Source organism: Chaetodon auriga, chromosome 1, assembly GCF_051107435.1.
Source record: "Chaetodon auriga isolate fChaAug3 chromosome 1, fChaAug3.hap1, whole genome shotgun sequence".
Classification (NCBI taxonomy): domain Eukaryota; kingdom Metazoa; phylum Chordata; class Actinopteri; order Chaetodontiformes; family Chaetodontidae; genus Chaetodon; species Chaetodon auriga.
Genome location: NC_135074.1, coordinates 12,830,522 through 12,858,514, shown reverse-complemented (window position 1 = coordinate 12,858,514; position 27,993 = coordinate 12,830,522). Strand labels below are relative to the sequence as shown.

General features: G+C 45.9%; 2 protein-coding genes across 2 annotated transcripts; both read right to left on the bottom strand.

Moving 5' to 3' along the window:
* Positions 1-10,373: 10,373 nt before the first annotated feature.
* Positions 10,374-14,191, bottom strand: LOC143338724 (retinol dehydrogenase 11-like). The gene is made up of 7 exons (XM_076759356.1): positions 14,076-14,191; positions 12,945-13,085; positions 12,630-12,821; positions 12,277-12,438; positions 11,938-12,054; positions 11,526-11,730; positions 10,374-11,295 (listed from the first exon to the last, which is right to left on the bottom strand). The coding sequence occupies exons 1-7, from the start codon at positions 14,149-14,151 to the stop codon at positions 11,199-11,201; spliced, it is 990 nt and encodes a 329-aa protein (XP_076615471.1). The 5' UTR covers positions 14,152-14,191; the 3' UTR covers positions 10,374-11,198.
* Positions 14,192-20,116: 5,925 nt separating this feature from the next.
* LOC143324612 (retinol dehydrogenase 11-like) lies at positions 20,117-23,604 on the bottom strand. Its single transcript, XM_076737265.1, has 7 exons — positions 23,507-23,604; positions 22,614-22,754; positions 22,299-22,490; positions 21,952-22,113; positions 21,613-21,729; positions 21,201-21,405; positions 20,117-20,970 (listed from the first exon to the last, which is right to left on the bottom strand). Exons 1-7 carry the CDS (start codon positions 23,580-23,582, stop codon positions 20,874-20,876), a joined length of 990 nt encoding a protein of 329 aa, XP_076593380.1. The 5' UTR covers positions 23,583-23,604; the 3' UTR covers positions 20,117-20,873.
* Between the last annotated feature and the right edge of the window lie 4,389 nt (positions 23,605-27,993).

The following is a 27,993-nucleotide window of genomic DNA, read 5'->3' as shown; positions in this document are numbered from 1 at the left end:
TTTCTTTTTCATAAAGCACAATTTCTGATTGTGAAACAGACATGCAGCCAAATGATCCCTGTGTTTGGCACATGTGCAACCAGTTATCAAAGTCACCTGAGTCACCTGAATAAAGCTCTTAAAACTTAATTCTACAAACCTCTCCAGAAATGGAACTGAAATCCCTGTCTGTGTGTTTTTCCACAGGGCTGCATCAACCAGTCACTTGCTTTCTAAACACCAAACCGTTAATCAGTGATCGTTTTTCATCAACGTTATCATAAGTTAAATATTGCTTTTAGGACATGTTAGGAGGAGACTGGAGACATACAGAGCAAAGGCCACAGGGCCAGATTCAAAGACACAACATGAGTGTCTCTCCTGCTGGGCAACCAGTCTGTCCCTTCTTGTTGACTCTTGTACACTGTGGAGGCTTTGTCTCGTCCAAACGCCTTTATCACTAGAAAGAGAACTAAAAACTACACCGACTGTTTTCTCAGTTCCATTTTTTATGTATCATGTGAGTGTTTTCACTGTGTCATAGTTTAGATAGTGTCAGTAAAGACACTGACAGGTAAATGCATCTCTTGCCCTCTAGTGTTCAGAGGCTGACAGTGACAGCAGAGATGTGTTCGAGCTCAGCTCGCTGGGGTTGCTGTTTCATCTGCCAGGTCCTGATGTGTGCTGGCAGCCCTCCATGATCACATTTCACCCTTCAGTGAACAGCAGGGGTGTAGAATAGCACAACAACAGCAGAAGCTCTGGAAGCTCCACAGTGTTGCTTCTCATCTGTTCAGGTCCCAGCGAGGTTGACAAGCTCGCTCTCAAAGTCTATCAGTTACACATTACTCACTCCACGCTTACAACTGGAGCTTGTAATGTGTTGTTTCTCCCACACAGCAATATAATGCTGTTACTTTTAGTTGCCTGGCTGGCAGTTTCCTCCTTGTCATTATTATTGTTATCAGTGAGGTTCATGACAGGCACTGACTCCTCTGGAGTCGGATGCAAAAATATTTGAACCCAAAATAGAAGCTTTTATTTCAATTTTGACCTTAATTGAAACCAGTGACGTGTGGTCAGGGGAGGCAGGGGAGGCAGTGCCTCACCTGTTAAAATATAATTTAAAAAAAAACTTTCTATGGTTTATAAATTCATTAAGAGGAGGAAATTCAGACTTAAGCTCATGACTGTTCTATAAATTTGTTTTCTGTATGATTTCAACATTTCTATGGTCAAGGTTGCTGAATTTACGCATTTCCTGTTCAAATATGTGGGAGAAGGGTGAGGTGAGGCAGTGATGACCTGTCCCTCACTTCTGACGGCGCTGTGCCACACACCCTGACCGATGCAGGCAGCTGGCGCGTGCCCATTGCTGTCTCTCTTTATATTGGCCATGAATGCCCAATGAAAATGCTCCGGTGAGGCAGAAAGTACCGTGCCGCACTGATAGGTGGCAGTGCTGAGCTTGCATTTTGTCCCCATAAGGAAGACGAGTCCCCACAGTGTGACCTTGTAAACAGATTTATGTCCCCACAACATGAGTAATACACGTCAACACATACAGAGAAGCACCAACAAACCACTGTACTACATGTTTCAAACAGGTGAGTATGGACACATTATTATTTCAAACCCCATGTGATCTGCGTCCATGGCAACTGAGTGAGGTTTGGTTTGTCAAAATGGACCAAAGATTGGTCTGGATAAGATAAGATAAGAAACTCAAGGCTCATATCCAGTGAAAACACATGTAAGCAGCTACAAAATTACACATTTCAGCTGAAAACATCAATGGAGTGAAACTCTGCTGGTCCATGTACCTGAAAAGTGACATCAGTGTACTTCAATTATGTCAGTGTACAAAACTGTGTGCTAAAGTAGATGTGATTAATACATCTGAACGTGGACTAAGATAAACACGACTGCTTGTTTCAGGTAGTGATTTCCTTCACATAGAAATAACAGTATCTGATATTACTACATAATTTAGATTGATCCTGAGATCATCACCAACGGCACTGAACTCCAGTCAAGCACAAAATGTGTCGGAGTGTTTGTGCACTTTAATGTTTGGGTTAGGAAGCGGATGTGTTTCTGCGTGTCTAAACAAATATGTGGAAGATCCTTAATCAAAGTACTGCAGGCCAGTTTTCTCTGAAAGCAGTATTGAACAGCCGAGGATCAGTTATTTTAACTCACAATCAGTCCCATTATTCCACAATTGACAAACATATTTTTTTTAAATACTCCACACTGGTAAAAGATTTTTATGCATTTTTCTGTCAGAACAGAAGTACCATTAACCAAATGACTTGTACTGTAGGTGTTTAGGTGGCACGGTGGAACAGTGGTAACACTGTCGCCTCACAGCCAGAAGGTCCCTGGTTCGACTGGGGGCGTGTCCTCCACCATGTCTTCGGTGTCTGCTGCTCAAGGAAAGGGGCCTTTCTGTGTGGAGTTTGCATGTTCTCCTCCATAAAAAAACCCCACTAAAAACATGCAAGAAGAGCACCACCCGACCAATGGTGACAGGAAGTAACTGGGTCCCCGGGCGCCGCTGTCGGCTGGCAGCCCACCGCTCCTGGTCTGCCGCGGAGGAGGGACTACCGGGATGGGTCAAATGCAGAGGAATTAATTTCGCATAAGCATGGTGTGTGCATGTAATGCATGTGGTTGCGTGGAGTGATTAATTAAAGTATGTCTCTTCTTCTTCTCTTCTCTGTAAAAGCCAGCTCTCAGTGACTGACTGAGACTAAGACTACTGTGGCCATTACTAGCCTTAGATGTTGGCAACAATAATTACCAGCAGTATTTTTTCACAGTTTTCTGTATCTGAAATCATGTACTCTGCTGGCATTCCACCCTTGGAGATTGATCAAATCGTGTGATATCTTACTTTTTCTCACTTTTTGAAAGACTCGTCACACAGATCTCATTACCAACATTGGTGCCACAATGTACATGTCAAAATAAACTACATATCAAGCTCTGTGACACTTAAATACAGCCACAAGGCAACATTAGAGGAATGTCATTGGTTTAAATTAGAACTACAAACATCGCACTGTGTGACGCAGTCGGACTTGTTCCCACTTTAAATGACTTCAGAGGTGTGCTAGTCAAAAAGTCGTGGATTTGTTGAAACTTATGAATTGCTTCACTTTTTGTAGAAGCTGCAAGCATCCTGGTGCAGCATCACTGTGATGAAGAAACTCCAGCATTTGGGATGGAGGTCCTTGGAAAGTGCCATTCTGCTAAAACTAGCATTGAGTAATTCTCATCCCTAAATCATCTACCTACATTGTTCCACAGGCAATGTTGCATGAGGCTGAGATTAAAGGGCAGTGACAATCTAAACTCACATTTTTACAGTGTTTAGGTGCTGTGGTTGCAGGGTCCTGCCACTGGGAATTGTTGGAATTGTTGTTGTGGACGCTCAATTGGAATTAAATCATTGTGTGTTTCCTGCAATGACAAATCAATATGTGTGCCTTGAAAACCGTCACCATCAAAGCAAATCTGCAGTGAGCATGAGGCCAAGAATGTGAGACACGGTGAACATTTAGCAGCCAAAGTTCAACGGCATAGAGGAGGAGAACATATTGTCTGTCATCCTCTATGTAACTTTTTCAAAAAACAAAATGGATTTTGCAACCAAGATTCTCAGACCATTTCCGTTTCCATAAAAATGATTATTTCTCCTATGCACAAACTCTGACTCCTCTGTTTCACAGACTTTATCAAGTCGATTCAGGACAGTGAGCCAGCACACACAACTCTAGCTGAATGGAACCCAGTCATCACTGATGTAAATATTTAAACCTGAGCTTTTCCAACTGTGACTCTGAGAAAACAGTTTATGTTCCCTTATAAACACAGGCTGCATGACGCGTTCATCCAGTAGGCACTGATGTTCAGCACAGTTAACGAAGCCATCACCTCTGAACTCAGTCAACACTCCATTGTCCAGGTCCACACACTGAACCACAACTATTACACAGCAATTTCAGGATCAATAAATAGGATTTTGTTTTTTCCAGCCTGGTGGTAGAGGGTGTGTGACAGAGTCCTTACAAACAGGAAAACCTTCTGCAATGCTGGAGAAAGCCTGCGGGGACATTCCACTGGAGTCCAACCAGGGGAGGATTTGACACGCCAGGGGGTACTTCCCCCGCTGCCTGGCCAGGGCTAACATCGCGTGCTAAGTGTGGATGACATTTTATAGCCTCATATAGGCGGAACCTTGAAGCTGGGGAATAATATGATGTGAATGGAAATTTATGGTATGGTTTACAGTTCTGTGGGGAGGTATTGTACAGTATTTTGCTTTTGACTGGTCTATTCTCTCAACATTTGAACATTTTTCCACCCAAAACCAGTTTGCTGTTGTGTGCAAACATGAAATAAAACTGAGCGTGGAGTTTTGCTGTTTTGTCATGCTTGTGTGCTTTGTGTTGATTGCAGTTAAACTGTGTCTCAAAGCTCAGGTATTTTTAGTCACAGTCATCGGTTTCATCAAAGCAGCATGTTTTAAACTGACTTTAGTGTGTAACAGGTAAAATATGTAGTCTGTGTTTTCTGATGGCCACGTCGTCTGAAACAATGTTTCATTTATGAAGAATGTGTGTTTGACTTGTTATGTAAGAGGTTTGTGCAGATTAGTGAGTGATTTTGTCCTTATCTTTTTGAGAAAGTGGTGCATAATATCTGGGCGTGAACAGTGTGGTGGGAGCTGCAGAGCACAGGAGCCAGGAATGTGTCCGCTCTAATCCCACTGAGGGACAGAAGATGTTTTAGCAGATCTCCTCTGGTCCACATGAGTGGCCCTGGTGTCCGATGTTCCCACAAACTCCGGAACTGGATAAAGAGAGGCCGACGCCTGTTTGCTTAGCACCAGACTTTCACACTGACGAGAGGAACTCAACTAAATAATGGACAACAATGCAAGCAGAGATGGCGGCAGCCCTTCCTCTGCCTATGGTATGCTAAGACATCACAAAATATCAAGAGCAGAATGTCAAACCATGCGGAAGAGGGTTGCAAGTTAACGCTGCATGCCACCAAATGGAGGACTTGGTAAAGAGTAAAGATTTAAGTCGCTTAGATGGTATTAAGCCAAACGAAAAGCAGATTTAATCAAAATCTTCTTATGTCCAATTAAGCATTTAAAACTCTGCCAGAAAATTATCAAAACTTTTCTTTGTCTGATCTTAAAATATGAGATTTTTAAGATCCAAGACAAACAGGTTATCTTTTTCAGTTATACTAAAATCCCATGATTCATGGCAGTACATTCATTTTACAGCAAACGCACCATTTTAAAAGCCTAATTTACGTCATTTTGAAAAGAATTTATGAAGAAAGTGTGCCCATAGAGGTAAAATGCATTTAAATCCTAAAATTACTATCTATTGCTATAATTTCAGTCAGGAAATGATAATTTATATTCGTACAAGTTAAAGTACTATGGTTGACCAAATAATTCTAAATGATTTTGGACTCAATTTTATGTCAAAATCCTCATCAATGTTCAAATAAAGCGAAAGAGAAGAAAGAATAAAGAGAATATTGGTGAGTCCTGGCTTGAGGATCTGATGGGAACAGTGCGCTGAAGAGTCCGAAGCAGCACAGCGTGAGCTAAGCCAGGCGGACAGCTGACTCAGCACCTCCCCTGTTGTCTATGTGCTCGCTCGACAGTGTCTTTATCCACAGCGACAGAATACAGCCTCAGGGCGCAAACACCCCTCACAACCTTCTGAAAATTCTCCTCCCAGCCCTGGCCCGCGAATTCTTACAGACACCCATGATCCTGATCCTGATCTTGATCTGGCTTCTCTTCCTCTTCCCAAAAACACCAGCAGCATCATGGGAGAGGATGCCGGGCTGTCAAACATGTCATAGGGTTGTTTCATTTAGCTTCTATAGGTCTGCAGGTGTTGTTTACACAGGCAAAGTTAGCGTTAATGATCATGACCCAAAGCATATGTTCATCTGGTTTTATTTCTTTTCGTCAGTAGTGGCTCCCACACCTGTGATATCCCACTGTTCACATCTTCTGAAGTCACCCATACACCCACACCAACGCTTGTGTTTTGTCTTGTTTGAGATCCCGCAGACCCCACTGCCGTATGTGTGAAAATAAAATCTTTTTTTTCTTTTTATCTTTTCTTTTATTCTGATCTTATTAAACACAATTTGTAGGAAGGTGTTGAAGTGGTAACTCTTCTCTTTACCATATGTTTTAAGTGGGCTACGCATGGACATATGTATTTTCCTGTTGTTTGTCATTCATAGACAGAGACATAAAACAAACTGAAATTAAACTTAAAATGCATATTTCTAGCTACATGTAAAATTTATTGCCATGCTACTGAAGTCAGTTGCATTAGATCACCCTACAGGTGTTTGTGCAGTGCGCCTACTGTTGAAATTAAGTTGATAATGATTAAAGAAGAGGTATCATTTATTCCTTTGCTCAATCACAGCACATTTCATTTTGTGAAAGCTTCAGATTCACCAGGTCAGTAGCAGACTTTATTACTGATAGCACGTAGTTTACTTTCACCATGCTGCACCTCTGCTGCTTCCTGTCTCCTCACCAGTGGTGGAATGTAACTAAATACATTCACTCAATGACATTATTTAAGTAGAGTTTTGAGGTTCATGCTAACGTATACCTCTATCTCACCGCATCTCAGTGGCAAATACTGTACTTTCTACTCCAATGTCTGACAGCTTTAGTTACTAGTTACTTTTCAGATTTCCATATCCTTCCTGTCTATTGAAAATCATGTACCACCACATTTGCTGACTTTAAATGTTTCTGATATACTGAAGTGTTAGATTGAGACAATTCTCCTACTTCTAGAGATAAATAAACTACTCTTGGATTGTTATGTGATATGTGGTTCTCACAGGACAGTGACACGACAAACATATAATGATCTTATACAATCTTATACAATCAATACAATACAATCTTATACAATATGATTCACCGCAAGAGGTATATAACAGCAGTATATAAAGAAGTTACAGTTAGCTCAACCTTAAACATCTACAGTGGTAAAATGCAACATATGCATGAATTCATCAGTAATATATATTAATATGATACACACACACACACACACACACACACACACAGAGTATATACTGTGTATAAAGCACTGCCAGGGACCATTTTACTGCTAAATGAGTACTTCCACTTTTATTACTTGAAGTGTATTTTGATGATAATACATACTTTTGCTTAAATAAGGTTTTGAATGCAGGACTGATTTTAGTACATTTAGTATTTTTTACCACTCATTCCTCCACCACTGTTGCCCACTGCAAACAAATTCACTGTACAAAGCACAAAACCATTCTCTGGTACATAGTATCACATGAACATAACACAGAAAACTATGAAAGACAACGTGGGATATGGATTAGAGTATTTCGCCCTCCACCACTGGATCTTATTGTCTGAGGACACAAACTGGGTTACTGGCCCTATTCTGAGTTCAAGAGTTTTTGGAAATCAGAGAGCTACAGCTATACGACTACTGTGTGATTAAGTGACTGGTGACACAGAGGAGCTTAGTCACTGTGGGTGCTCTGATTCAGCTCAACACATGCACAGACTCGTCTGGAGGTAATCACGACATGGGCCGCTCCACTCTGCTCTGCTTCAGGCCCGTGAATGCTGCAAACCTGTATTCCCACACCTGCCTGAGGCACACACTGTTCACTTCTGAAGTCTGAGAGGTAAAAGAGAGAGAGAAGGGGGGACAGATAGGGGGATCCACTGCAAGATGAAGGGCCACAAAAGGGGGTGAGAGGGATGAAGACAGAGAGAGAGGGACATAAGGAAAAATGGCTGGAGTGGAAAAGAGAGAGGTCTGCATACCAGAGGGGCAGACAACACAATACTACACTTCACACACATTCTCGTTAAGGCTTTACGATCTCCAGAGGGAGAAAACAGATGATCTGAGGCTCTTTGCTGGTGGGGGAGCACATGCCACTGCCTGCACCTGTACGCTGACTGACTCCACATATCAGAGTGAATAATGAGATACAACTGCGGTGTGGTGTGTGTGGCTCCTGGAATAATTTGCAATATATGTAACATGCAATTACCCAAGGTTTCACTCCTGAATGGGGCATCATAACTTTAAAGGAAGTGGCATACTTTAAGAAAGAATTGAAGATACACACGGCATGGGGAGAAAATTGCTTATTTGTGCAACTGAAACAGGAGCTATTTCCTTCTCCCTCTGCATGGGCCCCAGGAGGAGGAAAGGGGAGAGTGAGTGGTCAACAGAGGTCTTTCTAGGAGCAGCTGAATACCAGAGGAGCTGACAGGTATGTACATATTGGAATGTGCTTCTCAGCCACACCTGTGGGGAACACACCCGCCAAGCCTGGCCTCTCTCATCCCACTGGCTGATATCCCTGTGATTGACAACTGGAAGAACTATTTGGCTCCGGTCCACAAGAGCCAGGGGGCAGGTATGGCGAGTTCAGAATATGAACCAATGGCAGCCGGAGAAATCCCTGCAAGCCAGGCGGGGCTGCAGTCAAATAAAACTCATCAATGGGGTGTGTCTCAAAAGTTTGTCAGCAGTCAAACAGCGAAGGGCAACTGCTGCAGGAACCCACTTTACTGGTTAAAGCTTAACTAGTTGCTCGCTGCGTGAGGATCTGGGCTGTTTTCAGCTGGCAGAGATGGCTCACCTTTTCTGTGGCTGAATGATGGAAGTGACCCAACAGATCTCATCTGCTGCGACCTCGAGAAGTTCTCTTTCAGGGCCAGGACTTCAGACAGGAAAGGGATGGCGACATCAGGCAGTCCACAGCTGGGGACTCTTTAAACCTCTCAGGACTCTTTCACAATAGGTCCTTCATCACAGTGTGATAGAGATTTAACAACTGTTGTGGTACTGTGGTCGCTCACATCTCCTTATCACTTTTCCAGCCCAGCTATAGATTCTGTATCCGTTGGACGGAGAACTGATAAGGGCATGTGCATGACAATACCTACAGATACTGGAGACATCTGAGTCAGAGAGCCTTTACGGTAATTAAGTCATTGAGTTCATAATTGTGATCATGTTTAAGGCTGTTATTAGTTTTTGTGGTTTAGTTGTTCAGACACAAATTATGTTTTAGAAGGTTGACTACAATTGTAATTTATTGCTTTTTAAAGAGTTTTAAAGAGTTGTTAAGAAGATTGGTCTGAGAATGTGAATATTCTACATGCCTAACAGGAACTTCAGTAACTACCAATACCGATACTGAGGCTGCATTGTAATCTACCTTATGATTTGTCGACAATTAAACCATCTAAGGTCTCCTTTTAGATGATATGGATGCATTGGATGATATGGGTGAGATGGATACACTGAGTCGTACTTCATATCCAAGGACTGAAAAGTGGAAAGGTTTGTCTGTCCGCGTCTATCAGTGGATTCCCTCCAGGCTGCTCCGAGCACACCTGGTTTTGAGTCATATTTCACAGAAACATGACAGAAAGCAACTATGCAGCTTTCTGTCTTCTTTCTGTATTACTCTAAAAGGGGCAGTACGCAGGAAAGACCAGTGTTTGACACAATCTGTCTGGGACACCTGTACGATTCATAAAAATGAAAGAATAGCTTATTGTGCAGAAAGACACTTTATATGTTGGGGGAGTAACACTTCTTAAAACTTCTTTCCCCTGACCATAAATATATAAAGTAGCAGGGTCACAGTGAGCTTGAACATCTTGACATGACACAGCATGACTGACATAATCCATCAAAGTTGTACACTGAGGATGATGCAACTGCTGAACTGGAATAAAAAAAATAGGTGAGTAATTTCAGTATGATGCATGCCAACGTTCTGACACGATTCTCACACCCAGAAACTGGAAGCCCTGGCATTTCTGCACTGTAATTACAGCGCAGTGAGTGGACAGTTTCAAACAGAAGACTGTATCTCAAACGTCACACTGCACAAGAATAAGCATGTTGATCCACGATGGATGGATCAACATGAGACCTGACAGTATGAAAAGTCAAAGGAAGTGACGTGAAAGTCTAAATACGAAATGTGTAAATGTGAATGTGATGTGTGAAGCTGTTGATTCTTTATTCTTGAAAGTCATTCTGGGCTGTTTCAATCCATTTGCTTTTCATTTGGCTGTATTTCAGAGTTCTGGAGCTCAGGCCGGCATCCTCTGTTCTCCCTGTTTTTCAGCACATCTTCATCTTAAAACGTGTTGATAAAGCCGAAAAGTTCTCTATTAGTTTCTGCTAGCAGTGATATTTTTTCTCATTTATAGCCATCAGTTTTCCATAAATACCCATCTATAGGAGTTTCAGTCATGCACCTGATGTTCAATAACTGCCAGGGAAAAATCTATTTCAATCAGATGTTTATTGCCAGAAGATTAACATCGCTCACAGCTCCGATCAACATTTCTGTACTGTTCATTTTCAGCAAGTTCATTTAACAAAAGGCACAGAGTTCAATTCTCACTTCAAAGAATGAAAGCAACAAAACACCAAAATGATCTTGTCGCGGCACAACAAACAGCAAACACACACACGAGGACACTCGCTAAGCTGTCGTCTCTTCTGGATCTACTGGCTTCTTCCTAACTCCTCTCTGTCCCTGAGGCGTCCACTCCCTTTCTACACCAGGTGGAGGATCCTCTCTCCTCTGAAGGGCAGCACTCCTCTCACCACTTGCTGGTTATACAATCATTTTACTGTATGTTGGAGGTTGTTGTTCAATACCATGAATAAAAGCAGCAAGTTTTAAGTGTTAAATGTCTCTTGGAATTTGCAGCACGAATCAGATTAAATGTATAAAAGCAATCGCTCATTAAAATGCAATCCATCATCCAAGATGGTTGATTAAAAAGCAAAAGTATTGCCTCTTTTGATAAGGATATAGCATCATTCTGTAGATATATCAGATAAAGCACAAAATATAATGCAGATTATGCAAGTGCAATATTCAAACAACTGACGAGTCTGAGATTAAATAGTGCAAAACATTTTCACTCGTCAGCAAATCATTTCAGGTCTAAAAGATCTGAGTCGATGAAATTAGCCTTCTTAGTGCAAAACCCTTCTGCATTCAATAATAAAACACATTGCTGTGCTTTATCCACCCGCGCAAACAACAGCGACTCCGGCAGGAGGAATGGGTGATAAAAGCTGGGCAGGCTGTTGTGTTTAACCCAGACCAACCATGGAAGCACTGAGGTCCCACAGCTTCTTGGCTGCGGCATCATCCAGAGCCTGCGGGGCCGGCGTTTTGGGGGCGCAGTCACTGTATGATGAAAGAAATGAAATAAGATGAAAACATCAGCAGAAGTCACACACAGAGTGGTCATAATCTAATCTATTGTACAATTGCTGTGTCATTACACAGTGGACAAAGAACATATGCACACAGACATGCAAAGCAGACTGAATTCCAGACCTCTGCAGCTATTAACACCACTGAACGAATGAGGTTTCTCTTCACACTCAGTCCAGTTTTACTGCAGGTGTACTTGCCTGTAGTAGAGGCCACTGGAGTTGGCCAGGCTCTCGTCCACAGCGCAGTAGATGGTGGTCTGAGCTCCTTCCCAGGGATTTTTGACCAGGAAGTAAAGTAGACGGGCTATGACCCTCTTCCACAGGGCGAAAGAGGCCAACATGTGGCGAGTTAACTCTGTGTGGATGACCCCAGGGTGAAGACTGTACACATTCACACCAGTGCCTGATGGGACAGATCCATCAAATAAAGTCAATTTCAATGCATAAAACATCACAAGACAATTAACACAGGGAGAGGAACAGAGACACAAGAACAGGAAGTAAAAAACTAAGAAGGGATTTGTACTACTCTGACTATGTTAATGGAAGACAATGACATGTATCTGTTTAATAGTAACATGCAGTACACATTTTTGAATTGGACGCCAACCTTGCAGCCTTGCAGCCAGTTCTCTGCCGAAGAGCACGTTTGCCAGCTTGGTTTGGCTGTAGCTCACTAGACTGTCGTAGTCTTTATCAAGGTTGATGTCGTCAAAGTGTATGCGGCCTGCAGAGAAACAATTCAACGCGGTCTTTAAGCAGGAATTACCATTGAAATCAAGAAACAATCATGCTTTAGTTTTATCTGCTACACCTGTCATGAAACCCAACCGCAGTCCTTTCATTTTAAGGATGAAACGATCTGATCAGAGACTGAAAAGGAGACAAAAAATCTCCTCTGTTCACAACATTCACAGGTGTGCTGAAGGACTGAAATGAGTCACTTTACCAGTGTCATGTACCATGCTGGACACGATGACGATGCGACTTGGAGCTGACTTCTTCAGTAGGTCAAGGAGAAGGTCGGTGAGGAGAAAATGTCCCAAGTGGTTCACGCCAAACTGCATTTCAAAGCCATCCTCAGTCTTCCACTTGGGACACACAGCGATACCTAACAACCAACAAAAACACTTCAACATCAGAGGAGAGGACAGCTCTGGTAAACAGAGCCGGCTGAAACACATCGGACGCCTTTTCATCCAACTGCATTTTGCTCAAGTCCTCAATGTGCCCTTGAAACGATGATGATGTTTGTGATATTTACTGCTGCTGGCTGAGTAAGGGACAACCACTGCAAAATACCTGCATTGTTAATGAGGATGTCCAGACGTGCCTCATTCTTCAGGACATCTTTAGCCAGGTCTCTGACAGACTGCAGCGAGGCGAGGTCCAGCTTCTTTACCACCACGTTGCCGTTTCCACTCCGCTGCCGGATGTCGTCAGCTGCAATGCGGGCTTTGATCATGTCCCTGCAGGCGAGGATCACTCTGGCCCCTAACAGAAGAAACCAATGTGTCAGTGTAATTGAAATCTGAACAGCAATGCACAGCGTGATGGCAGAGGGGTCCTAACAGCGAGGTGCACAAACACACAGTGTGTAACACTCTGTGGTCTGACCTCTCTGGGCCATGTCCAGTGCCGTCTCCTTCCCAATGCCAGTGTTGGCTCCAGTGATCAGCACTGTTTTCCCATCCAGCCTGACCTTGCTCCGACACACTCCACCAGCCATCCACCTCCGCAAGGCCAGCAGACCTGCCCCTGGCCGAAGAGACAAAGTAAACACTGTAAACAGAGCGTTCACAACAACATTACATGCAACTGAATCTGCCTTATTCTTTTGTCATTTGCGTTTTTACTCTTTTTATTTCTTTGCGTAAGATCTTGGTTCTTGTTATCTCAAAGCTCTGAAGTCTCGCGCATTGGGCATGAGACACGCGCATTTCAACCCTTCACACACTCACACGCCACACCTCCTATTACTCACTCAGAGAAATTACCAGGATAACGCCCACCAAGTTGCGCCGCTATTTTTTTTTTATAACAGTGAACAGGTAGAGGAATCAGTGATGTGTCGGTCCGGAACGAAACGGCTCTTAGAGCGATCGAGCCGACTCCTGCCTGGGAGCCGGAGCGGGAGCCGCTATGGGGTTTTTTTTCTCGACTTTTTTTCTGTTTCAACCGCACGTGATTGGTCAACTACATGATGTGTGGCGGCTTCTGTGTGCACGTACTGAGCAGGAGGGAGTGGGGCGAGAGTTACAGACCAAGCGCACGCGCGCATACACACACACCTGCACTAAGAAATGCTGAATTAAATACATTTTATTTTTTTTATTGACGAATTTATGTGTCATTCATCAGATCAGACCCCCGTCCCCACCTTCGTCGCAGCCGCCAAAATCTCACTCTGAGCTCAGTTCAAAACTTGAGAGCCCTGCAGATATGTCTGGAGCTCCAAAGCAAATCAGGATTATTTATGATAGTTAACAATGTAAGAACTAAAATACTGCAAACACTTCATTATTATGGTTCAGGCTGGCTGCTCTTCCACTGATATTTCCACATTTTCACAAAGTGAGCAGCAGGATGAGTGAAAGTCTCCGTCAGGATGGAATAACTGTGACACTGAACTCTGACATGAATGACGGCTCATAACTGAAACAGCATCACAGACATTCACACAAGCAGCAACTTCACTTACAGTCTCAGTCATTACACGATGTAAATACCATAAAAGAATGGATTTACCTGCAATAAAAGCAACTGCGAGAACGGTCGCATGGTTCTCCACAAAGTCTCTCATCACTTCTGCGTAACTCTGCATATTTCAGGCTGTTAGCGATGAACTTAGATCACCGAGAGCTTGACTACGAACTGGACAAAATGTCAAATAATGACCCAACATGATTCCCTGTGCGGGGGGAGAGGCGTGGCGCGGAGTGCATTCTTTATATGTCTATGAGTGCACCCCCTGCGATTTTCAAAATAAGAGATTGTTTAATGTCATAGCAAAAAAAACGGTGGCAACACTGTCGCCTCACAGCAAGAAGGTCCCGGGTTCGATTCTCGCTGCGGGCACCGGGGGTGTGTCCTCCACCATGCCTTCGGTGCCTGCTGCTCGAGGAGGGCCTTTCTGTGTGGAGTTTGCATGTTCTCCCCGTGTTCACCTGGGGTATCCTCCGTAAAAATATACCCCCACTAAAAACATGCAACCCAGGATGGGTTAAAGGCGGAAGTCAAATTTCACCTCGTGTGCAGTGTCCAGCATGTGCATGTGTGTGACAAATAAAGGGGAATGTCTCCCCCCCGATGGCAATAAAGCTTTTTCTGATTTCTGATTTCTGATTCTGATTTAAAAAGTCAATCTATGTGTTTACGTGAAAAGTGTGGGAGTGTGTTTGTATAAGCCAAAAGACCGCGTTGGCCTCAAACCGTGGACATTTATTTTGAAACGTAAACTTGAGGACTGGTCGGCTGGAATCCGTCTCTTCCTTATTTGCTTTAACTGCTCTGAAATTCAGTCAGAGGTTAAACTGGGACGTGTTTGGCAACAATTCACGTTTCATGACTGCGGGCTAATTATTTACCAACAAGTAAACAAGCCTGCCCCGGAAGTGCGTCGCGCTGGTGTCACGTCAGAGCTGCAGAGGTGTTTTGATCGGAACCACAGACCGTCTGCAGCTTCCAGCGGCTCTCTGTGTGACTTCATCATGCTCTGCCTGGGACTGGGCTGTCTGCTGCTGCTGCTGCTGCATGTGTCTGTGGTGTTTGGGACTGAGCTCATGTTTGAGCTCCCTGACAATGACAAGCAGTGTTTCTACGAGGAACTGGAGAAAATGAAGTTTGACATCGACTTCCAGGTGAGTGAGGCTGCTCTGACGGCTGCGACCCCTCATGATGCTATCAGAGGAGCTGCCCCTCTGTTATGAGTCTGTTGTTTTTGGAAAATCATCATCATTTCAAAATATATTTGTCTGTCTTGAGGTCACATGACACCCTCATCAGTTCCTTTACTTGTATTTTAATACCATAATTAAAGTCCATATGTCACAACAAGGGTTAGGATAAGAATGTCATTCAGATAAACAAAGACAAACTTATTCAGCATGTCCCTAAGAACGTCATTGACAAGGGCTTGGAAAACAGCCTTCAGTGAGGCCAAATGACATCACTAGGTACTTGTAGTGCCCAGTGGGTGTATTGAAGGCTGTTTTCCATTCATCTCCCTCCTGGATCCTGACCAGGTGGTAGGCGTTGCGGAGGTCCAGCTTGGTGAACACGGCGGCCCCCTGCAGGAGTTTGAAGGCTGAGGAGATCAAAGGAAGCGGGTACCGGTTCTTCACTGTTATCCCGTTGAGTCCATGGAAGTCTATGCAGGGTCTCAGGGAACCGTCCTTCTTGCCCACGAGGACGAACCCCGCCCCCGCCGGTGAAGACGATGGCCGAATGACCCCTGCCCCCAGTGAGTCATTGATCTAGGCCTCCATGACCTCCCTCTCAGGACTAGACAGGGAGTACAGGCTACCCTTGAGCGGGGCTGTGCCTGGGAGGAAGTCAATAGCACAGTCATAGGGGTGGCGGCAGGGAGGTGGCTTTGGCCTTACTGAACACTTCTCTGAAGTCATGATACTCCGCTGGAACATTGGAGATGTCCAGGGCTTCTGGCGTGGGTGAGGCACCATGCGGAGAGCTGGCTTCTTTTAAGCAGACCTGGTGACACCCCAAACTCCAACCCAAGATGGCGCCCGTCTCCCAGTCAGTATGGGGGTTATGTCTTCTGAGCCAGGGGTAACCTAGGATAAGGGGCATCTGTGGTGAGGAGAGAATATGAAACTGTAGTGTTTCGTGATGGTTACCTAAAAGCAAAATATGCAAAGGTACTGTTTGATGGGTTACTTGCCCGAGTATGTGGCCATCCAAGGCGCTGGCAGTGATGTGAGTGAATTCCATATTCCCACTGTGTCTTTTCTGGGGTTCGTGGTGTCTGAGGGGAGGGTTGGCTCCCGCGTCCAGATAGGAGGTCCAACGGTTCCTAGGGTTTGCTAACTTCTACAGGAAGTTTGTACGCAACTTCAGTCACATTGCCTCTCCTCTGCATGCCTGAACCTCCTCCAAGGTGCAGTTCCTTTGGTCTCCTCAGGCCGAGTCAGCTTTCCAGAAACTCAAGAACAGCTTTGTCTCCGCCCCAGTGCTAATCCTTCCTGACCCCAAACGGCAGTTCATTGTAGGTGGATGCCTCTGACCTGGGCGCAGGAGCGGTGCTCTCCAACGGTCAGAGAGGGACGACAAACTTCACCCTTGTGCTTTCCCGTGTCGCAGGTTCTCCCCCTCTGAGAGGAACTATGATGTGGGGCATCGCGAACTGTTGGCCATCAAGCTGGCTCTGGAGGAGTGGAGACACTGGCTGGAGGGGGCTGAACAAACTTTCCTGGTTTGGACTGATCATAAGAACATCGAATACATCAGGTCAGCTAAGGGACTGAACCCGCGTGAAGCCAGGTGGGCTCTCTTTTTCTCCAGGTTCAATTTCACCATTTCCTATTGTCCCGGCTCTAAGAACACTAAGCCGGATGCTTTATCTAGACTGTTTAAGGGTGAATCTGTTTTGGTAGCACCAGAGACCATTATCCCTGAGAATTGTGTGGTTGGTTGTGTTACCTGGGGGATTGAGGAGCAGGTCAAGAAGGCTAATCAGGAGTTCTGATTCCTCCAGAGGTACCCACCAACAAATTGTTTGTCACCCCCGAACCTCGGGGTCCTGTGATTTCATGGGCTCATGCTTCCTTAATCTCCTGTCATCCTGGTTTCCGCAGAACTCTGGCCCAGGTCCGTGAGAGGTTTTGGTGGCCAGGAATGAGGAGTGATGTTGATGAGTATGTGGCGGCCTGCCTTACCTGTGAACACAATAAGAGCAAGAACGCCCCCAGTGCTGGTCTTCTCCAGCCTCCTCCTGTGCCACAGCGACCCTGGTCGGACATCTCACTCAACTTAGTGACCGGGCTACCCCCATCAGAGGGTAACACTGCTGTACTTACAGTAGTGGACCGGTTCTCTAAGATGGTACGGTTCATACCCCTACCAAAGATTCCCTCCACCAAGGAAACGGTGGAGGTGCTCATGTCTCATGTCTGTCGAGTTTTTGGGTTTCCCAGGGACGTCCTGTCTGATCGGGGTCCGCAGTTTGTGGTATAGTTCTGGAAGGCGTTCTGCCAACTGATGGGTTCCACTGTCAGCCACCTCTGTTTCCTGAGCTGGAGAGGGAGGTCAGCTTCCATCTGCGGTCGCCATGGTCCGCTGCTGCAGACAGGTGTGGGCTCAGGCTTGACAGAACTTCCTCAGATCTTCTCAGAGCCACAAGAAGTTTGCCGATAGAAGGAGGAGAGCTGCACCCAAGTACCAGGCTGGACAGAGGTAAGTTGGCCCCCCATTTTGTTGGACCATTCCCTGTGTCAAAAGTTATTAACCCTGTGTCTGTGAGACTCAACCTTCCCAGGTCCCTTCGGGTTAACCCCACCTTTCACATCAGTTAGGTTCAGCCGGTGAAGACCAGCCCTTTGGGTACTGTCAGGCCCTAGTCTATGTTCTGTTCTGTCATTTCCTGTTTTACTTTGAAGGGTATTTTCAGTTCCTGTTCTGTGTTATCTCGTTAAGTGTCTTGACTTCCCCATGTGTGTGATTGTTCATTGTCTTCACCTGTGTCTCATTGTGTCCGCCCCTCGTGTGTATATACACCTGCTCTCCCCAGTGTGTCTTTGTCAGATTGTCTGCGTCCTTGTGAGTAGCTTTCCGGTGTTTCCTTGTGTATTGGCTGGAGTTTGTATCTCGATATGAATGTCTTTACTTTTCCAATTCATTCATATTCTTTATATACAAGTGTGTAAAAAGAAGACGAGACTGCTGTCTGCACTGGCTGCATGTTGTGTGAGGGACAGGACAAAGGAAACTGGAATATTTGTTGAAGTCAGATTGATATTGGGAGAAGTTTGCCGTCAGGCCTTTCTGTCAGAAAGCCATTTCTGGCAGAAAGCTGTCTGGCAGAAAGGCTATTAGAAGTCAGGTGTAGTAGCATAAAGAGAGACGAGGTCCACATTCAGAAAACAGGATTTTCACCCAGGAGGCCAGAGTTAGTTTCCTGTGTGAATACAAAAGTCGGTGTTGGCTTATTATTTTCAGACTGCTTACTTTCAGTTTTCACTGGCAAGTGAAAAAAAAAACTGCTTGATTAGGTTTTAGAAAAGACCATAGTTTGGGTAGATCCTTTCTCAATGTTTTAGAAAGGCTTTCTGGCAGAGAGCTCTGAAGACAAACTTCTGTCATGTGCTGTCAATTTGAACCAGAGCCTACACTGACCCCACACAGGCTACTCAACATGCACAGTTTATTCTGAATGGTCCAGAGCCAGTTTCGCTGGCCAGATTGCCTCTTGATTTTTTTTAATTTTTTTTTTTTGGTTGATGGTGGCCATATTTTTCTACTGATCCTGCTCATTTATAATGGACGTGTATCTCAGTCCCACAGTGCTGTGTAGGCATTTTGGTGTTGATACAGTCAAAATCTTAATGGTGGAAAATTCATCATGGTGGATGTATAAAAGGCTATGATTCTGATTCTGAGGGCGTGTGTATAGGTCCCTTCCTCCTTCTCCGGGGAAGTAATGAGTCACCTGGGACCGTAGTTGAGCACAGCCTGCAGTCGCACCGTCGGGCATTTTTTTCCTTTCTCCTTCTCCACCTTCATTTACACCTGTGGAGATTTAGTGTTATTTCGCCTGGAACTAAGGTTGTTTTTTATTTGGAAGTGTGTTTTGTTGTGGCATCCTGAGAGTTAAGTGGATGCTTGAAGTGAGTATCGTTTCTGTATTGTTTCTTAAGATGCACGTCGTTAATTTACAAATAAGTGTTTCTCCGCCGCTAGAAATTTGTTTTCTGTTGTTTAACATCGTTTACAAATAGTGTGGTTTCTGCAGCGGCTAATGAGTAATTGTGTGTGTGGTTAACCAACAGTTGGTATTGCTGGTGCGATCGGTAGTTAACTGCTCAGCGAAGGGCCAACATGTGCATCATGTGCGTCAGGTGCGCGTGTTCATTGCACGCTTGGTTTAGCCAGCAAAGGGCGCTACTGGACCAGTTAACATGTATGGAGGGTTGTGTATACTTTTCCCATTTATGTTATTAAATGTTATTATTATTAAGGTGATGTATCATGTGGTTTCTTGTTATTTGCAGAACTGTTAACAACACTGGGTGTCCACAATAAAAACACCACAGCCATTGGATCTGCTGGGAAAGAGAGTCCAGCGTATTGTCATTATTCCTGTGTTCTGACCGACACAGCATCTTGTCTCCTGCATAAACCTGACACGAACTAGCCCGGACCCTAACCTCCTTTACACTGTTGATTCTTTATTCTTGAAAGCCATTCTGGGCTGTTTCAATCCATTTGCTTTTCATCTGGATGTATTTCAGAGTTCTGGAGCTCAGACTAGCATTTTCTGTTCTCCCTGTTTTTCAGCACATCTTCATCTTAAAACGTGTTGATAAGCAGGTCACAAAAGCTGAAAGGTTCTCTTTGTTTCTGTTAGCAGTGACATTGTGGATACTTTTTCTCATTTAAAGCCATCAGTTTTCCATAAATACCCATCTATAGGAGTTTCAGTCATGCACCTGATGTTCAATAACTGCCAGGGAAAAATGGATTTCAATCAGATGTTTATTGCCAGAAGATTAACATCGCTCACAGCTCTGATCGACATTTCTGTACTGTTCATTTTCAGCAAGTTCATTTAACAAAAGGCACAGAGTTCAATTCTCACTTCAAAGAATGAAAGCAACAAAACACCAAAATGATCTCGTTGCAGCACAACAAACAGCAACAAACAACAAACACACACACACACACACACACACACACAGGAGGACACTCGCTAAGCTGTCGTCTCTTCTGGATCTACTGGCTTCTTCCTAACTCCTCTCTGTCCCTGAGGCGTCCACTCCCTTTCTACACCAGGTGGAGGATCCTCTCTCCTCTGAAGTGCAGCACTCCTCTCACCACTTGCTGCTTATACAATCATTTTACTGTATGTTGGAGGTTGTTGTTCAATACCATGAATAAAAGCAGCAAGTTTTAAGTGTTAAATGTCTCTTGGAATTTGCAGCACGAATCAGACTAAATGTATAAAAGCAATCGCTCATTAAAATGCAATCCATCATCCAAGATGGTTGATTAAAAAGCAAAAGTATTGCCTCTTTTGATAAGGATATAGCATCATTCTGTAGATATATCAGATAAAGCACAAAATATAATGCAGATTATGCAAGTGCAATATTCAAACAACTGACGAGTCTGAGATTAAATAGTGCAAAACATTTTCACTCGTCAGCAAATCATTTCAGGTCTAAAAGATCTGAGTCGATGAAATTAGCCTTCTTAGTGCAAAACCCTTCTGCATTCAATAATAAAACACATTGCTGTGCTTTATCCACCCGCGCAAACAACAGTGACTCCGGCAGGAGGAATGGGTGATAAAAGCTGGGCAGGCTGTTGTGTTTAACCCAGACCAACCATGGAAGCACTGAGGTCCCACAGCTTCTTGGCTGCGGCATCATCCAGAGCCTGCGGGGCCGGCGTTTTGGGGGCGCAGTCACTGTATGATGGAAGAAATGAAATAGGATGAAAAGATCAGCAGAAGTCACATACAGAGTGGTCATAATCTAATCTATTGTACAATTGCTGTGTCATTACACAGTGGACAAAGAACATATGCACACAGACATGCAAAGCGGACTGAATTCCAGACCTCTGCAGCTATTAACACCACTGAACGAATGAGGTTTCTCTTCACACTCAGTCCAGTTTTACTGCAGGTGTACTTGCCTGTAGTAGAGGCTGCTGGAGTTGGCCAGGCTCTCGTCCACAGCGCAGTAGATGGTGGTCTGAGCTCCTTCCCAGGGATTTTTGACCAGGAAGTAAAGTAGACGGGCTATGACCCTCTTCCACAGGGCGAAAGAGGCCAACATGTGGCGAGTTAACTCTGTGTGGATGACCCCAGGGTGAAGACTGTACACGTTCACACCAGTGCCTGATGGGACAGATGCATCAAATAAAGTCAATTTCAATGCATAAAACATCACAAGACAATTAACACAGGGAGAGGAACAGAGACACAAGAACAGGAAGTAAAAAACTAAGAAGGGATTTGTACTACTCTGACTATGTTAATGGGAGACAATGACATGTATCTGTTTAATAATAACATGCAGTACACATTTTTGAATTGGACGCCAACCTCGCAGCCTTGCAGCCAGCTCTCTGCCGAAGAGCACGTTTGCCAGCTTGGTTTGGCTGTAGCTCACTTGACCGTCGTAGTCTTTATCAAGGTTGATGTCGTCAAAGTGTATGCGGCCTGCAGAGAAACAATTCAACGCGGTCTTTAAGCAGGAATTACCATTGAAATCAAGAAACAATCATGCTTTAGTTTTATCTGCTACACCTGTCATGAAACCCAACCACAGTCCTTTCATTTTAAGGATGAAACGATCTGATCAGAGACTGAAAAGGAGACAAAAAATCTCCTCTGTTCACAACATTCACAGGTGTGTTGAAGGACTGAAATGAGTCACTTTACCACTCTCGTGTAGCATGCTGGACACGATGACGATGCGACTTGGAGCTGACTTCTTCAGTAGGTCAAGGAGAAGGTCGGTGAGGAGAAAATGTCCCAAGTGGTTCACGCCAAACTGCATTTCAAAGCCATCCTCAGTCATCCACTTGGGACACAGCGCGATACCTAACAACCAACAAAAACACTTCAACATCAGAGGAGAGGACAGCTCTAGTAAACAGAGCCGGCTGAAACACATCGGACGCCTTTTCATCCATTTTGCTCAAGTCCTCAATGTGCCCTTGAAACTGTGATGATGTTTGTGATATTTACTGCTGCTGGCTGAGTAAGGGACAACCACTGCAAAATACCTGCATTGTTAATGAGGATGTCCAGACGTGCCTCATTCTCCAGGACATCTTTAGCCAGGTCTCTGACAGACTGCAGCGAGGCGAGGTCCAGCTTCTTTACCACCACGTTGCCGTTTCCACTCCGCTGCCGGATGTCGTCAGCTGCAATGCGGGCTCTGGTCATGTCCCTGCAGGCGAGGATCACTCTGGCCCCTAACAGAAGAAACCAATGTGTCAGTGTAATTGAAATCTGAACAGCAATGCACAGCGTGATGGCAGAGGGGTCCTAACAGCGAGGTGCACAAACACACAGTGTGTAACACTCTGTGGTCTGACCTCTCTGGGCCATGTCCAGTGCCGTCTCCTTCCCAATGCCAGTGTTGGCTCCAGTGATCAGCACCGTTTTCCCATCCAGCCTGACCTTGCTCCGACACACTCCACCAGCCATCCACCTCCGCAAGGCCAGCAGACCTGCCCCTGGCCGAAGAGACAAAGTAAACACTGTAAACAGAGCGTTCACAACAACATTACATGCAACTGAATCTGCCTTATTCTTTTGTCATTTGCCTTTTTACTCTATTTCTTTGCGTAAGATCTTGGTTCTTGTTATCTCAAAGCTCTGAAGTCTCGCGCATTGGGCATGAGACACGCGCATTTCAACCCTTCACACACTCACACGCCACACCTCCTATTACTCACTCAGAGAAATTACCAGGATAACGCCCACCAAGTTGCGCCGCTATTATTTATTTTTTTTTTTTTTTATAACAGTGAACAGGTAGAGGAATCAGTGATGTGTCGGTCCGGAACGAAACGGCTCTTAGAGCGATCGAGCCGACTCCTGCCTGGGAGCCGGAGCGGGAGCCGCTTTGGGGTTTTTTTCTCGACTTTTTTTCTGTTTCAACCGCACGTGATTGGTCAACTACATGATGTGTGGCGGCTTCTGTGTGCACGTACTGAGCAGGAGGGAGTGGGGCGAGGGTTACAGACCAAGCGCACCTGCACTAAGAAATGCTGAATTAAATACATTTTATTTTTTTATTTACGATTTTATGTGTCATTCATTAGATCAGACCCCCGTCCCCACCTTCGTCGCCGCCGCCAAAATCTCACTCTGAGCTCAGTTCAAAACTTGAGAGCCCTGCAGATATGTCTGGAGCTCCAAAGCAAATCAGGATTGTTTATGATAGTCATTACACGATGTTAATACCATAAAAGAATGGATTTACCTGCAATAAAAGCAACTGCGAGAACGGTCGCATGGTTCTCCACAAAGTCTCTCATCACCTCTGCGTAACTCTGCATATTTCAGGCTGTTAGCGATGAACTTAGATCACCGAGAGCTTGACTATGAACTGGACAAATTGTCAAATAATGACCCAACATGATTCCCTGTGCGGGAGAGGAGGCGTGGCGCGGAGTGTATTCTTTATATGTCTATGAGTGCACCCCCTGCGATTTTCAAAATAAGAGCCTGTTTAATGTCATGGCATCTCTGTTGTCACGGCAATGAATGCATAGAAGAAATGCCATGCTGCGCTTTGCGTCTGTCAACTCATAAAAAAAAACCTCATAAATGGCTTCTGGTTTTAAAAAGTCAATCTATGTGTTTACGTGAAAGGTGTGGGAGTGTGTTTGTATAAGCCAAAAGACCGGCCTAAAATAGTGGACATTTATTTTGAAACGTAAACTTTAGGGCTGGTCTGCTGGAAACACGCCGCAGAAATCCGTCTCTTCTTATTTGCTTTAACTGCTCTGAAATTCAGTCAGAGGTTAAACTGGGACTTTTTTGGCAACAATTCACGTTTCATGACTGCGGGCTAATTATTTACCAACAAGTAAACAAGCCTTCCCCAGAAGTGCGTCGCGCTGGTGTCACGTCAGAGCTGCAGAGGTGTTTTGATCGGAACCACAGACCGTCTGCAGCTTCCAGCGTCTCTCTGTGTGACTTCATCATGCTCTGCCTGGGACTGGGCTGTCTGCTGCTGCTGCTGCTGCATGTGTCTGTGGTGTTTGGGACTGAGCTCATGTTTGAGCTCCCTGACAATGACAAGCAGTGTTTCTACGAGGAACTGGAGAAAATGAAGTTTGACATCGACTTCCAGGTGAGTGAGGCTGCTCTGATGGCTGCGACCCCTCATGATGCTACCAGAGGAGCTGCCCCTCTGTTATGAGTCTGGTGTTTTTGGAATATCATCATTTCAAAATATATTTGTCTGTCTTGAGGTCACATGACACCCTCATCAGTTCCTTTACTTGTATTTTAATACCATAATTAAAGTCCATATGTCACAACAAAATAACACTATGTGTACAAGCATATGTCCTGTCCATCAACATGTGTGTTTGATGTGTGTTTTCTCTTCTTTTAGGTCATTTCAGGAGGAAACTACAACGTGGACTGCTTTGTCACTGACCCTCAAAACAACATGTTGTATAATGAGAAGAAGAAGCAGTACGACAACTTTTCTCACACCACAGGGATGAAGGGTATAACTGTAATGGGCTAGTGGAGGACCCAATTGCAGTGCCGGCTGATTTACAGGGAATATGGGGAAACGGACAACTGGAGCAACAATGTGCCATAGTGAGCAGAGAGCTCAGAAGCTCAGAAGGAGTTAGTGTGAGGAGAGCGTATCGATTGCAGAAATCACGGACAGATTTCGGCGTGGTCGAATCCACTCGGAGGAGGAATATGCTCTTTGAAACCACCGAGGCGGTAAGATCTGAACACCCGCAAACACAGGGCTAGGACGGAAGGAGTAGTCAGGAACAGGCGAGGTCGGACGCCGGAGATCAGTCTGGAAAAGAACACTGGAGAGTCTGGCATGATGTAAAGACAATCTGGCAAATGGGAAGAATGACAGTGTGGCTTAAATACCCTCCCGATGGCTGAAGAGCTGCAGCACAGGTAATCGCTATGCTGGACTGTGACAGAACCCCCCCCTCAAGGGACGACTCCTGACGTCCCAAACACAGTCCAAGGTGGGGGGCTCAGAACTCCTCAGACACTGTCCCGTTGTCCTCCTTGAGCAGGTGGTGGGTGGGGAGGGGATTGGGTGGAGAGGGGTTCACCAGGTCTGCTTCTTCACTGTCTGATGGTTCTGGGGACAGCACTCTTCTGCCTCTCTTCCGGATCCCGGCAATGGCGGGTTGATCAGGGTGGCGTTGGTGGAAGTCCTTGATGAGGTCGGGGTCCAGGATGTGTCGGGCCGTATCCCCCCCAGTCAACCAGGTAATGGACTCCTTGGCCTCGTAGGTGAGACTGCAGTAGTCTCTTGACTGTGTAGGCTGGACCTCCTTCGATGATGAGCGGTGGTGGTGGAGCAGGTGTTGCTGGGGCCAAGGGACTGTTCTTACAGTGTCTCAGGCGAGAGACATGGAACATGGGGTGGATGCGGATGGACCGGGGTAAGTTGAGTCTTTCTGCAGTGGGGTTGATGACCCGTTGGATGGAAAAAGGTCCGATGAGTTGTGGTGCCAGCTTGTGAGACTCAACCTGGAGGGGTAGGTCATTGGTGGACAGCCAGACCTTCTGCCCCACCTGGTACTCTGGTGCAGGGGAGCGACAGCGGTTGCCATGGGCAGAGTAGCACTCTACAGCTCATAGCAGGGCATTGCGGACCTGGGACCATGTGCGTTTGCAGCACTGGATGAATGACTGGGGCGAGGGGCAGCAGGCCTCCTGTTCTTCACTGGGGAACAACGGAGGCCGATAGCCGTAGACACACTGGAAAGGGGACATCCCGGTGGCCGCACTAACCAGGGAGTTGTGCGCATACTCCACCTACAGAAGTTTTTGGGACCATGACGAAGGGTTGCAGGACGCCACACAGCGAAGAGCCACCTCCATCTCCTGGTTGCTCTGATTGGCCGTTGGTTTGGGGTGGAACCCGGAGGAGAGGCTGATCGTCACTCCCAACAGGTTGCAGAACTCCTTCCAGAAAATGGAGGTGAACTGGGGGCCCTGGTCTGACACCACATCCCTGGGGAGACCATGTAGGCAGGAGACGTGGTGCAGCATCAGCTCAGCGGTCTCCTTGGCCGATGGGAGCTTGGACAAAGGGGACGAAGTGCGCCATCTTGCTGAACCTGTCCACCACCGTCAGCACTACTGTGTTGCCACTGGAGGGGGGCAATCCTGTGACAAAGTCTAAAGAGGTCGATGGGGAACGGGGGGAGGACGGAGGTGGCCAGCAGGTGCCTGATGCGAAGGTTTGCTCTGACTGCAGACAGCGCATGCCTGGATGTACTGACGAGTGTTCTCCTCCAGTGTAGGCCACCAAATCCTCCAACGGACCACCTCACATGTCCTGTGGGCTCCTGGGTGGCAAGACAAATTTGAGGCGTGGCCCCACTGGAGTACATCCGGCCTCAGCGCGGGGGGAATGAACAGTAGCCCTGGAGGGCAAGTACTAGGACCTGGCTGGTCCTCACTGGCAGCCCGGACTCTCTCCTCTATTCCCCAGAGGACTGGGGCCACCAGACAGGAAGCAGGCAGGATCGAGGTGGGCTCCTGGGGAACTCTCTCCTCCTCCTGAAACTGTCGTGAGAGAGCATCTGGTTTGCCATCACGTGAACCTGGACAATAAGAGAACACAAAATTAAATTGTGTAAAGAAAAGAGCCCACCTGGCCTGCCGGGAGTTCAACCTCTGCGCTGAGCGAATGTACTCCAGGTTTTTGTGGTCTGTCCACAGCCCCCAGGACAGCCCCCACCCCTACATCCGAGGCATCCACCTCCACCACGAACTGGCGGTCAGGATCTGGCAGTTGCAGGATGGGTGCGGAGGTGAACCGGTCTTTCAGGGACTGGAATGCCCTAGCTGTCTCTGGAGTCCACTGGATCCCCACCTTCAACAACATCAGGGCTGTCAGGGAAGCCATCACGGAGCTGTAGTTCCTAATGAACCGGCAGTAGAAATTGGCAAAGCCCAGGAAGCGCTGTAACTCCTTACGAGAGGTGGGGACAGGCCAGGACGTCACAGCCGAGACTTTAGCAGGATCCATCTTGACGCTCCCAAGGGAAATGATGTACCCCAAGAAGGTGACAGAGGGTGAGTGGAATTCACATTTCTCAGCCTTGACAAAGAGGGAGTTCTCCAGCAGGCGCTGCAGAACCGCTGGTGCACGTGGTGCACATGTTCGTCATGGGTCCGGGAGAAGATGAGAATGTCATTCAAATAAACAAAGACAAACTTATTCAGCATGTCCCGAAGAACGTCATTGACAAGGGCTTGGAAAACAGCCTGTAGTGAGGCCAAATGGCATCACTAGGTACTTGTAGTGCCCAGTGGGTGTATTGAAGGCTGTTTTCCATTCATCTCCCTCCCGGATCCTGACCAGGTGGTAGGCGTTGCGGAGGTCCAGCTTGGTGAACACGGCGGCCCCCTGCAGGAGTTTGAAGGCCGTGGAGATCAAAGGAAGGGGGTACTGGTTCTTCACTGTTATCCTGTTGAGTCCATGGAAGTCTATGCAGGGTCTCAGGGAACCGTCCTTCTTGCCCACGAAGACGAACCCCGCCCCCGCCGGTGAAGACGATGGCCGAATGACCCCTGCTCCCAGGGAGTCATTGATCTAGGCCTCCATGACCTGCCTCTCAGGACTAGACAGGGAGTACAGGCTACCCTTGAGCGGGGCTGTGCCTGGGAGTAAGTCAATAGCACAGTCATAGGGGCGGCGGCAGGGAGGTGGCTTTGGCCTTACTGAACACTTCT